A 12,080-nucleotide genomic window follows, 5' to 3' on the forward strand; every position below is an offset into this window, starting at 1 on the left:
ATTACATAACAAGGTCAGATGGTGTGCATACCTTCAGTGGGCGTGGTCTGTCTGGCTGTTTCCAGCGCAGGTACAGCTGACCCAGGATGGACAGACCCACAAAAAACCAGTAGCTAAAGCTGTAGTAGTTGATCAGCTTAAAGATGTCCTCCACACACAGGTACACCAGAGCCATGGCACCCTGTCAGTCAGCACAAAGCTGTTACTCAAATGCACATAGATTCACACGAGCCCTGTCTATAGTTGTCTCCTTCCAGATGCTAATACAGGACAGTAGGACCTTTTAACCAGAATGAAATCACAATGACAGTAGACAGAGAATCATGGGCAGACAAACTAGCATATTGTGAGCTGTGTGTGAAGATGCATTAATGGCTTGGGACATGCAAAGTCAAACTCTCTCATTCTTTCTCTGTTCATTTTAAATACTCATACACAGTAAGACAGTGGTGTTTAAGAGAGACTGACATTAAAGAGCAGGGCAGGGATGGGGGTGAAACGGCTAATGTGAATCATGCACAGGTAGTCAGGCAGGTGGCCCTCTCTGGAACCCACGAAGAACAGCCTGGAGAATGATATGCACATGACACATCAGACACAATGGCACATGATGATCATTCAGAGATGCTTTTGCACATTACTGACCTCGAGGCAGCCAAGATAGATGCATTTAATCCTCCAAAGCAGGACAATGCAACAGCGAGTGGGATTGTCCAGTTAAATATTCCAAAAACTTGATCTGCAAAAGTCTAAAATTGAAACTGATTAGTTGACGATATACTGCACATTTTTCCACATCAGTAATCTTATCAGTGGTTCTCAACCGTTCTTTATCTTTATGTTGTGTTACCTTTTTCATTGTTCTATTTTTTTTTAACAAAAAAGACGAATAGTTCAGTGGTGGGCTATGAGCTCATGCACTACAATTACAACAAGTGTAGTAAGGACTAAAATGTTGCCAACATACAATATCAATAGATTAATTTATTTATTTTGTCTAACTGCTTTACCCTGGTCAGGGTTGTGGAGCATCCAGAGCCTATCCTGGCAACTGTGGACATAAATAAATATCCCAAACCAAATCAGTGCTTTCCTAATCATAACTACAGTCTGACACACCCTACCAGCTAATGACTTACCAGTTGAGAATCACTGCATTTATATTACATTAAATTACATTATCTTGTGTGGGAAATAAGGCCAGACAGGCAGACATTGACCGGTAATTTTCGGTAATTTTTGTCCATCTTTATTTCAGAAGCATTGGACCAGATGGCCCGTGAAAAATTGTAAAAAAATAATAATAATAATAATATGGGTCTAATCTACTTCCAATTTTCTTCCAAATGTTACACTGGGCGAATACATTATGTCCTAATACAGCCAGTAAAACGGGCCCCCAAGGGCCCGACTTTAAAAATTCATAACTTGGCCACCAAAGGTCCTAGCCCCGCCAAAATTTACAGTTTCTCCCTGATTCTTTTCGAACCAGCCCAGGCATGGCCTGCTACAACCTCGCCTTGGCCCGTTATTCACCCCTGAAACCCCCGCATGAACACTGCTCGCCGAAAACTTTAATATGAGCTCTGGCTCTAGCCAGCCTTTAAAAATTCATAACTCTGCTACCAATGGATGTGCATTTTTCATTCACAATAAGAATGACAGTCATGGTCATATGCTTTGGAGGACATAGATTTATATTTTAATAAAAGTTTTTATTTTCTTCTATTTTCTAAGCTCTAGTCCAGCAGATTTTAGTCTGAATGCCAAATGATATGACCATGTCTAGTTTTGAGTCATTTTAAAAGTAATTTTGTTACAAAGTTACTTGGAAACTCGTCCTCAAAATTTTAACTCTATTATGTAAGAATAGTTGTATTGTTAATTACTAAATTTCTTGTAGACTTATTATAAACATAGTATAAAAATAGTCATTGTTGACAATGTTTGAGTGTTATTATAGTACCTATATATGAGTACCAGTAAGTTGTAACCAACTGGCACATTCTTGCCCTCCTTACTTTTTTTCAAGACATGGAACTGACCTGTGTGTTCTACTGCTTTCTTGGGTATAACTTTCAGCATGTTTTTCTTGACTCGTCCAACATTTTCTTGTCAATTATATTCAGTTTGTAGTGTAGATGATCACAAAAATGTGCCTGGAAATAGCTGAGAAGCCATTTCCAGGCATCTAAAGCCGTTCATCTTCCAGGGCCCTAGGGTGGGCCCCAGATCCCCGGCCACATTGTTCCAGGCCTTTGGCCCGTCATTCGGACAGTCTGAAATGTGGATGAACAGATAACATTTCAGACTTGTCTGTCCTGTGACAGTCTGCTTAAAATTCCTTATTTCCCACACTGTTATAATATACAACCCCGATTCCAAAAAAGTTGGGACAAAGTACAAATTGTAAATAAAAACGGAATGCAATGATGTGGAAGTTTCAAAATTCCATATTTTATTCAGAATAGAACATAGATGACATATCAAATGTTTAAACTGAGAAAATGTATCATTTAAAGAAAAAAATTAGGTGATTTTAAATTTCATAACACCACATCTCAAAAAAGTTGGGACAAGGCCATGTTTACCACTGTGAGACATCCCCTTTTCTCTTTACAACAGTCTGTAAACGTCTGGGGACTGAGGAGACAAGTTGCTCAAGTTTAGGGATAGGAATGTTGACCCATTCTTGTCTAATGTAGGATTCTAGTTGCTCAACTGTCTTAGGTCTTTTTTGTCGTATCTTCCGTTTTATGATGTGCCAAATGTTTTCTATGGGTGAAAGATCTGGACTGCAGGCTGGCCAGTTCAGTACCCGGACCCTTCTTCTACGCAGCCATGATGCTGTAATTGACGCAGTATGTGGTTTGGCATCGTCATGTTGGAAAATGCAAGGTCTTCCCTGAAAGAGACATCGTCTGGATGGGAGCATATGTTGCTCTAGAACCTGGATATACCTTTCAGCATTGATGGTGTCTTTCCAGATGTGTAAGCTGCCCATGCCACACGCACTAATGCAACCCCATACCATCAGAGATGCAGGATTCTGAACTGAGCGCTGATAACAACTTGGGTCGTCCTTCTCCTCTTTAGTCCGAATGACACGGCGTCCCTGATTTCCATAAAGAACTCCAAATTTTGATTCGTCTGACCACAGAACAGTTTTCCACTTTGCCACAGTCCATTTTAAATGAGTCTTGGGCCAGAGAAGACGTCTGCGCTTCTGGATCATGTTTAGATACGGCTTCTTCTTTGAACTATAGAGTTTTAGCTGGCAACGGCGGATGGCACGGTGAATTGTGTTCACAGAAAATGTTCTCTGGAAATATTCCTGAGCCCATTTTGTGATTTCCGATACAGAAACATGCCTGTATGTGATGCAGTGCCGTCTAAGGGCCCGAAGATCACGGGCACCCAGTATGGTTTTCCGGCCTTGACCCTTACGCACAGAGATTCTTCCAGATTCTCTGAATCTTTTGATGATATTATGCACTGTAGATGATGATATGTTCAAACTCTTTGCAATTTTACACTGTCGAACTCCTTTCTGATATTGCTCCACTATTTGTTGGCGCAGAATTAGGGGGATTGGTGATCCTCTTCCCACCTTTACTTCTGAGAGCCGCTGCCACTCCAAGATGCTCTTTTTATACCCAGTCATGTTAATGACCTATTGCCAATTGACCTAATGAGTTGCAATTTGGTCCTCCAGCTGTTCCTTTTTTGTACCTTTAACTTTTCCAGCCTCTTATTGCCCCTGTCCCAACTTTTTTGAGATGTGTTGCTGTCATGAAATTTCAAATGAGCCAATATTTGGCATGAAATTTCAAAATGTGTCACTTTCGACATTTGATATGTTGTCTATGTTCTATTGTGAATACAATATCAGTTTTTGAGATTTGTAAATTATTGCATTCCGTTTTTATTTACAATTTGGACTTTGTCCCAACTTTTTTGGAATTGGTGTTGTAATGTAATGTAATATAATATAATACAGTGGTTTTCAAAGTGGGGGCCACGGCCCCCTGGGGGGCCACCAGGGGGCGCTAGGGGGGCTTCAAAGTTGGAGGGACGATAAATTGCAGAAAAATTTTTTTTTAAATAATTATTATTAAATATATTGTAATTAGTTTTTTAATCATTATTATAAAATATAATTATTAATAATACATCATATCGAAACATTGTTTGCCATGCTTATGTCTCCGATTGCCTGTGACGTTGCGGTTTGCGCCATTTATCAAGCAGCTTTGTTCCTCAAGCTAGCATATTGCTAGCGCAAAACGGACAGGTTTTTGAAGAAGAGACTGAAGGAACAAACCAACAGCCCTGCTGTGGAGGACACTGCTGCGACAAAAACTAAGAAGTCCTGGCCAACTAAAATCCGAAAATATGAGGCAGCATACATTAAGTATGGCTTTACAGCCATACAGAAAAATGGCCATGATTGCCCGAAATGCGTCCTCTGTCTGGAGACCCTGTCAAACGAGTGCTTAAAACCTTCGAAACTTCAGCGTCACTTGGTACAAAAACATCCGACAGATGCTGAAAAAACAGTAGATTTCTTCAGACGCAAAGAAGAGCATTTGGTCAGGCAATCTGCTGCATTCACCCAGCAAGCTACTGTCCCCAAGCGGGCCCTGAAGGCATAATTTTTAGCCTCGTACCACATTGCTCGTGCTAAAAAACCTCACTCAATTGGAGAGGATTTGATTTTACCAGCCACCAAAGACATTGTCTGAGAATTGCTTGGTGAGGATGCTGCCAAAAAAAAAAAAAAAACGATGCTGTCCCACTCTCTGATAACACTGAGCCGACGGATTGGTGACATGGCTCAAGACATATCTGCTCAGCTGTCTGAGCAGGTGAGAGCCAGCGAATACTTCGCACTTCAGCTGGATGAGAGCACAGGTTTATCCAATGAGGCCCAACTGCTTGTGTCCATCAGATTTATTTCACAGGAAAGGTTTGTGGAGGAAATACTATTTTGTAAAGCACTTGAAAGAAGAACTACTGGGAAAGACATTTTTCAAGTTTTGGACGATTACATCGAGTCTAACGGATTGGACTGAACCCATTGTGTGGGGGTGTGTTCGGACGGAGCCATGGCAATGACTGGGAAGATCAGTGGAGTGACCGCGCTCATTAAGCAGAAGGCCCCACATGTAGTGGCCACACACTGCATGCTCCATCGCGAGGCACTGGTCGCAAAAAGGATGGATAACGAGTTGAATCAGGTACTACAGGAGGTTATACAAGTAATGAATTTTATTAAAGCCCGTCCCGTGAAACACAGACTGTTTACTCTGCTTTGTAATGAGATGGGCACTCATTTTGAGGGGCTGCTGCTTCACTCGAACGTGCGCTGGCTGTCACGGGGCGCAGTTTTGAACCGTGTCTATGAGCTGCGGAGGGAGGTTGCAAAGTTCCTCTCATCTGAAAAGCATCAGCTGGCAGATCGATTCACCGATGCAACCTGGATCCGCAAACTTGCATACATGTCAGACATTTTCCAGCATCTAAATGTACTGAATCAAAGCATGCAAGGACGCGACACGTACATACTCCAGGTGCAAGACAAAGTGCGTGCTTTTTCCAAAAAGATCATGCTGTGGTCAAACAAGCTCCAGGAGGGAGTTACAGAAATGTTCCCACTACTTCACCAGGAGCTGCTGTCATGTGATGATTTGGGCTCCGTCTCTCCATTGATCCAGTCCCACCTGGAGCACCTCCAAGCATATTTCAAAGACTATTTCCCTGACCTCAAAAACACACATTTAAACTGGGTTAGGAACCCCTTTGCCCCCGGTGTCAGTTCTAGTGTGGACTTAAAGTCACAGGAGGAGCTGATTGAGATGACAAACTCGGGGGATTTAAAAATGGACTTTGAGGCTCTTCCCCTGTCTAACTACTTACTAGCTACATGTAAGAGAGGACTATCCCAGCTTGGCTGACAGGGCATTGAAATGCCTTCTCCCTTTTGCAACAACCTACTTGTGTGAGTCTGGCTTTTCAACTTTAAAAGGTACTCAAAACCAAACATAGAGCACGTCTACATGTGGACAATGACATGCGTATGGCACTGACGGAGATTAAGCCCAGGGTTGACAAACTATGTAGGAGCCACCAAGCCCATCCCTCCCACTAGTGTAAACCATCTGTCACTCCCAGACAGACACACACACACAATTGAGAGTGGTTTGATTTCTTTTGTGCTGTTCTTATCAACAGTTTGTTGAAAAGTTTATTGTTCAGTGCGAAAATATTTGTGTTGAAAACATGTTAGTTAATAATATTCTTATGCTAAACAAATTTAACAATTATTGAATATTGAATAAAAGTAAGAGAAAACATTCTAAAAGTTGATGTTTCTTTACATATTTTGTAGCATTGTCTGTGGGTTTGCAAAGGGGGTCCCCAGCCAGAAGCTAATGCTGTTTGGGGGGCCTTGGCATGGAAAAGTTTAGGAACCCCTGATGTAATATAATGTTATTTTATGAGTGTGGGAGTACTCACCACAGCTACAGCATCACTGTCCAGAATAGCAGGAATTGGCAGAACAGTATAGTAGGCCACATTGGTCAAGATATAGATCACTGTGACGATGGGCATGGAGATGGCAATGGCCAGTGGCAGGTTCCTGTATTACACACATTTTCCAGCAGGGGGCAACAGAGGGTGTTAATATGGTTTCAGTGCCATCAATTAGACACAAATAAAAACATCCCCAGAACCCTTTCAAGAGGACTTAAGACTATGGCTCATGAACCCAGTTTATGCATGACTGGGCATTGTAGATCATTTGGCTAAATGATTATCCTGTTTGTTCATGAGTGTACCTGTATGTGCATTTGGTTACTAATCAGTGTGCTGGAGGACGCTGAAGAGACAGTTTCTACAGGTATGTTAAAGAAGACCTCAGATCAAATTATTAACTTTAGAACCTCAGCAAGAGCATATGATCAGCAAATTATCACATGCCTGCTGCTTATTTCATGCTCAGTCAGCTAACCACTGAAAGAGGGTGGCACATTCCCTCTTACTATACCCTTTCTTATATACCACAATCTCATCTATATTCTGCTTTACATTCAGTGTTCTGCTCTCACATTTCTCTGACTGTAATTGCCTCTTTTGTGGTTTGTACCTCATTAACCATTACAGAGTGATTTTCTCCAAAGAAAGGTTTTAAACCACTGAATAAAGCGTCACCTTCATTCAAAAGATGTTTTGATCTAAACCATCCTTTTATCATTACTCGTTTCTGGATACAGGAACATTTCTTCTATACATTTCTGTCTTTTAACTAATTTATGAAGACTTGACAACATAGATTGTGTACAGTGTTTAATTCTCCTCACTTCTCAGGGTTTTCGATCTCCTCAGTGACAAAGTTGAGGGTGTCCCAGCCTGAGTACGAGAACAGAGCCGAGTACAGAGCCAGAGCCACATTACCAGGATCCTGGGTCGAACCTTCAAACAGTCCCTCGAAATTCTGTGTGTAACCTGAAATAAACACAGACAGACAACGCATGGTAACAAATTAGCATTAACATGTGCAGTGGGTGCAGTTAATAATGAAAGGTAGTAAATAATGAGAAGATAATTTCCCTACCCTGGAATATCTTGACAAGGCCTGTGATGATGACAGCAATGAGAGCGATGACTTTAGCATAGGTGAAAAAGTCTTGTACACGAGTCCCCCACTTCACATAGGCACAGTTCACAAAGGTCAGCAAACCTGAAGATTATTTTCAGATTTATTACACATACACTCAAATCTATGTAATATATATTATTTAGAACAGCAAAGGAATAAAAATGTAATATGGATTCACTATATGCTACGAAAAAGAATGCTTAATATACAGTTGTTTTACAAGAATAATGTCAAAAATCCATTTGAACTTAAAAGAACAAATTCAGCTCATTAAAATATCATTTGCTATATTCCCTCTCTCTCTCACACACACACAGCTATCAGATATATATACCTGATCAGCCATAACATTAAAACAGGTATAGTGAAGAACACTGATTACAATGGCAACTATCAAGGAGGGGTGGGATATATTAGGCAGCAGGCAAACAGTCAATTCTCAAAGTTGATGTGTTGGAAGCAAGAAAAATAGGCAAGTGTAAAGATCTAGGCGGTTTTGACAAGGGCCAAAATGTGATAGCTAGACTACTCGGTCAAAACATCTCCAAAATGGCAGGTCTTGTGAGAACAAAGGGGACCTACACAATATTATGCAGGAGGTTTCAATGTTATGGCTGATCGGTGTGTGTGTTATATATATCAAGCTTGGAGTACTTGAGTCCGACTCGTGCCCTAATTTTAAGGACTTGTGACTCGACTTGGACTTGAGCACTGATGACTTGGATTCGGACTCGTGCGTTAACTGCATTAGGAGTCAGAAAATGTAAACGAGGACTCTGATATTTTTTTGTAACATGCCATAATAATTTGGCAAAATATATTTATATCTACATTAATTTTGAACTAATTTCATGTAAGAGTGTCACACCTGCGCGCCTTGATGCATGCATCATATAGACTCTCGGGCACGCTCTGGACCAAGCGGACTCTCTTGCGCGCACTGTAAATGACTCGCACTTGCACAGAATTAAGGCGCAATCAGCGCGCCTATATAAAAACTGTGAAAACACACTTACTTTGCAAAGTATTGTGTTGTTTTGCTGACACGTTACCGAGCCTTATTTCCTTCTTTGGTTTCCTGATCCCTGATTTCCTATTTCTCGTCTTTGATTCTGCCGAGTCTACGATAGCTCGTTTGTGCCTCACTCAACCTGTTGTCTGTTTCACTGTTTTACGATTTTGCCTACCATTCTGGATTGTTTACCTGTCTTCACTTGTATTAATAAACACACCTTCTGCACTTACATCCGTCTCCCAACCATCTCTGACAGAATACTTTGCACTCCCTGATAAAGAGAAGCACATTCACCTGTTCATACGTCACATTCAGGAGTGAACTAATGTTATTGGCGCTAAAATAACCACCATCAAATGGTGCGGTTGGAGTGTTGGACTTAACTCGGATCAATAGTGGACTCGACTTGAAATTTTTTTAATGACTTGGACTTGACTCGGACTTGAGACTGGACTCTGACTCAAGGTTTAGTGACTCGACAACAGCATTGATATACTGTGGATATAAAAAGTGTACACACCCCATTAAAATGATAGGCTTTTCTGATGTAAAAAAAAATAATAATGAGACAACGATAAATAATTTCAAAACTTTTCCCACCTTTAATGTGACCTATCAAGTACAATTCAATTGAAAAACAAACAAATCTGTTAGGGAGAAAAACATAAAAAATAAAAAACCTACAATAAGCTGGTTGCATAAGTGTGCACACCCTTAAACTAATACTTTGTTGAAGCACCTTTTGACTTAATTACAGCATTCAGTCTTTTTGGGTTCACACCTGCCATCAATTAAAATGACACTGATTAACCCCAAATAAAGTTCAGACATTTACTCACTTTCATCCTCCAGCAAAAGCCAGGGTTCGCAGAGAGGGATATCATTGTTGAAACGTATCAGTCAGGAGAAGGGTACAAAAAAATTTCCACAGCATGAGATATACCATGCAGCACAGTGAAGACAGTCATCAAGAAGTGGAGAAAATATGGGACAACTGTGACATTACCGAGAACTGGACGTCCCTCCAAAATTGATGAAAAGACAAGATGAAAACTGGTCAGGGAGGCTGCCAAGAGGCCTACAGCAACACTGAAGGAGCTGCAGGAATTTCTGGCAAGTACTGGTTGTGTACTACATGTGACAACAATCTCCCATATTCTCCATATGTCTGGACTATGAGGTAGGGCCAAAGAAAAACATCCAGGCCCGGCTAAATTTTGCAAAAAAAATACATCAACTCTCACAAAATCATGTGGGAAAATGTGTTATGGTCTAATGAAACCAAGGTTGAACTTTTTGACCACAATTCCAAAAGGTATGTTTGGCACAAAAACAACACTGCGCATCACCAAAAGAACACCATACCCACAGTGAAGCATGGTGGTGGCAGCATCATGTTTTGGGGTTGTTTTTCTTCAGCTGGAACAGGGGACGGAATTATGAACAGTTCTAAATACCAGTCAATTTTGGCCCAAAACCTTCAGGTGTCTGCTAGGAAGATGAAGAGGAATTTCACCTTTCAGCATGACAATGACCCCAAAAAAGTTTTGGAATGGCCCAGCAAGAGCCCAGACCTAAATCCAATTGAAATTCTGTGGGGGTGATCTGAAGAGGGCTGTGCACAAGAGAGGCCCTCACAATCTGACAGATTTGGAGCACTTTTGCAAGAAAGAGTGAGCAAATATTGCCAAGTCTAGATGTGGCAGGCTGATAGACTCCGACCCAAAAAGACTGAATGCTGTAATTAAATCAAAAGGTGCTTCAACAAAGTATTAGTTTAAGGGTGTGCACACTTATGCAACCAGCTCACTGTACATTTTTTATTTATGTTTTTCCCCCTAACAGATTTGTTTGTTTTTCAACTGAATTGTACAGGTTTTAGGTCACATTAAAGGTGGGAAAAGTTTTGAAATAATTTATTATGGTCTCATTTTTTTTTACATCAGAAAAACCCAGCATTTTAATGGAGTGTGTACACTTTTTATATCCACTGTATACACACTAGTTTTTATATATTATATAAAACACATGTTTTACTGGGAAATACGCCACTAATTTTTCATACAAAATACATCCTGGACCTGAGTAACATTTTTTCCAATATCTTTACTCATATCAATGACATCACTCCCAGTGTTTTCCCACTGACTTGACACGCGTTGTTAAAACGATGAACTGGTTCAGAATTAAAATTCTTTTGATTAACTTGTGGGCTTTTTTGTTTGTTTGTTTTTGTTTTTTTTGTTTTGGGGTTTTATTGTGGATGTGCCCAAATAATATAAAGAACATTACATGGTGGTGTGAACATATGAAGTTTATCTTCTTGTTTTGAAAAATATGTCACTCGTGAATATGTTCATCACTCATATCATAAACTTCATATCTTCACGGCACCATATAATGCTCTTCATATTATAAGGACACATCCACACACACAAAAAAAGTTAATCAAAAGAATTTTGGCAACACGCATCCATTCAGTAGGAAAACATGAGGAGTGACGTCATCGGAGTAAAATATTGGAAATTATTATACATACAGGACACTTTTTCGATGGAATAAAAACATGTATTCTATTCCCTTCTAGCGGGTTTCATTCATTTGGTTTGATCGCATGCAATATTGTTAGCATATCGCTTATCCTACAGTGGTGCTTGAAAGTTTGTGAACCCTTTACAATTTTCTATATTTCTGTAAAATATGACCTAAAACATCATCAGATTTTCACACAAGTCCTAAAAGTAGATAAAGAGAACCCAGTTAAACAAATGAGACAAAAATATTATACTTGGCCATTTATTTATTGAGGAAAATGATCCAATATTACATATCTGTGAGTGGCAAAAGTATGTGAACCTCTAGGATCAGCAGTTCATTTGAAGGTGAAATTAGAGTCAGGTGTTTTCAATCAATGGGATGACAATCAGGTGTGAGTGGGCACCCTGTTTTATTTAAAGAACAGGGATCTATCAAAGTCTGATCTTCACAACACATGTTTGTGGAAGTGTATCATGGCATGAACAAAGGAGATTTCTGAGGACCTCAGAAAAAGCGTTGTTGATGCTCATCAGGCTGGAAAAGGTTACAAAACCATCCTTAAAGAGTTTGGACTCCACCAATCCACAGTCAGACAGATTGTGTACAAATGGAGGAAATTCAAGACCATTGTTACCCTCCCAGGAGTGATCAACCAACAAAGATCACTCCAAGAGCAAGGCGTGTAATAGTCAGCGAGGTCACAAAGGACCCCAGGGTAACTTTGAAGCAACTGAAGGCCTCTCTCACATTGGCTAATGTTAATGTTCATGAGTCCACCACCAGGAGAACACTGAACAACAATGGTGTGCATGGCAGGGTTGCAAGGAGAAAGCCACTGCTCTCCAAAAAGAAGAATATTGCTCG

General features: G+C 40.3%; 1 protein-coding gene across 1 annotated transcript in view; it reads right to left on the reverse strand.

The window, feature by feature from the left end:
• slc7a7 (solute carrier family 7 member 7) overlaps positions 1–12,080 on the reverse strand; it is a 37,535-nt gene that overhangs the window by 4,043 nt on the left and 21,412 nt on the right. The window contains exons 3-8 of the mRNA XM_060913609.1: positions 7,619–7,744; positions 7,365–7,509; positions 6,520–6,643; positions 646–749; positions 469–565; positions 32–181 (exon numbers count right to left, since the gene is read on the reverse strand). Of these exons, the coding sequence (XP_060769592.1) occupies positions 32–181; positions 469–565; positions 646–749; positions 6,520–6,643; positions 7,365–7,509; positions 7,619–7,744 (746 nt within the window). The remainder of the gene's footprint in view (positions 1–31; positions 182–468; positions 566–645; positions 750–6,519; positions 6,644–7,364; positions 7,510–7,618; positions 7,745–12,080) is intronic.

The sequence above is a fragment of the Neoarius graeffei genome, chromosome 1 (assembly GCF_027579695.1).
Source record: "Neoarius graeffei isolate fNeoGra1 chromosome 1, fNeoGra1.pri, whole genome shotgun sequence".
Taxonomy (NCBI): Eukaryota; Metazoa; Chordata; class Actinopteri; order Siluriformes; family Ariidae; genus Neoarius; species Neoarius graeffei.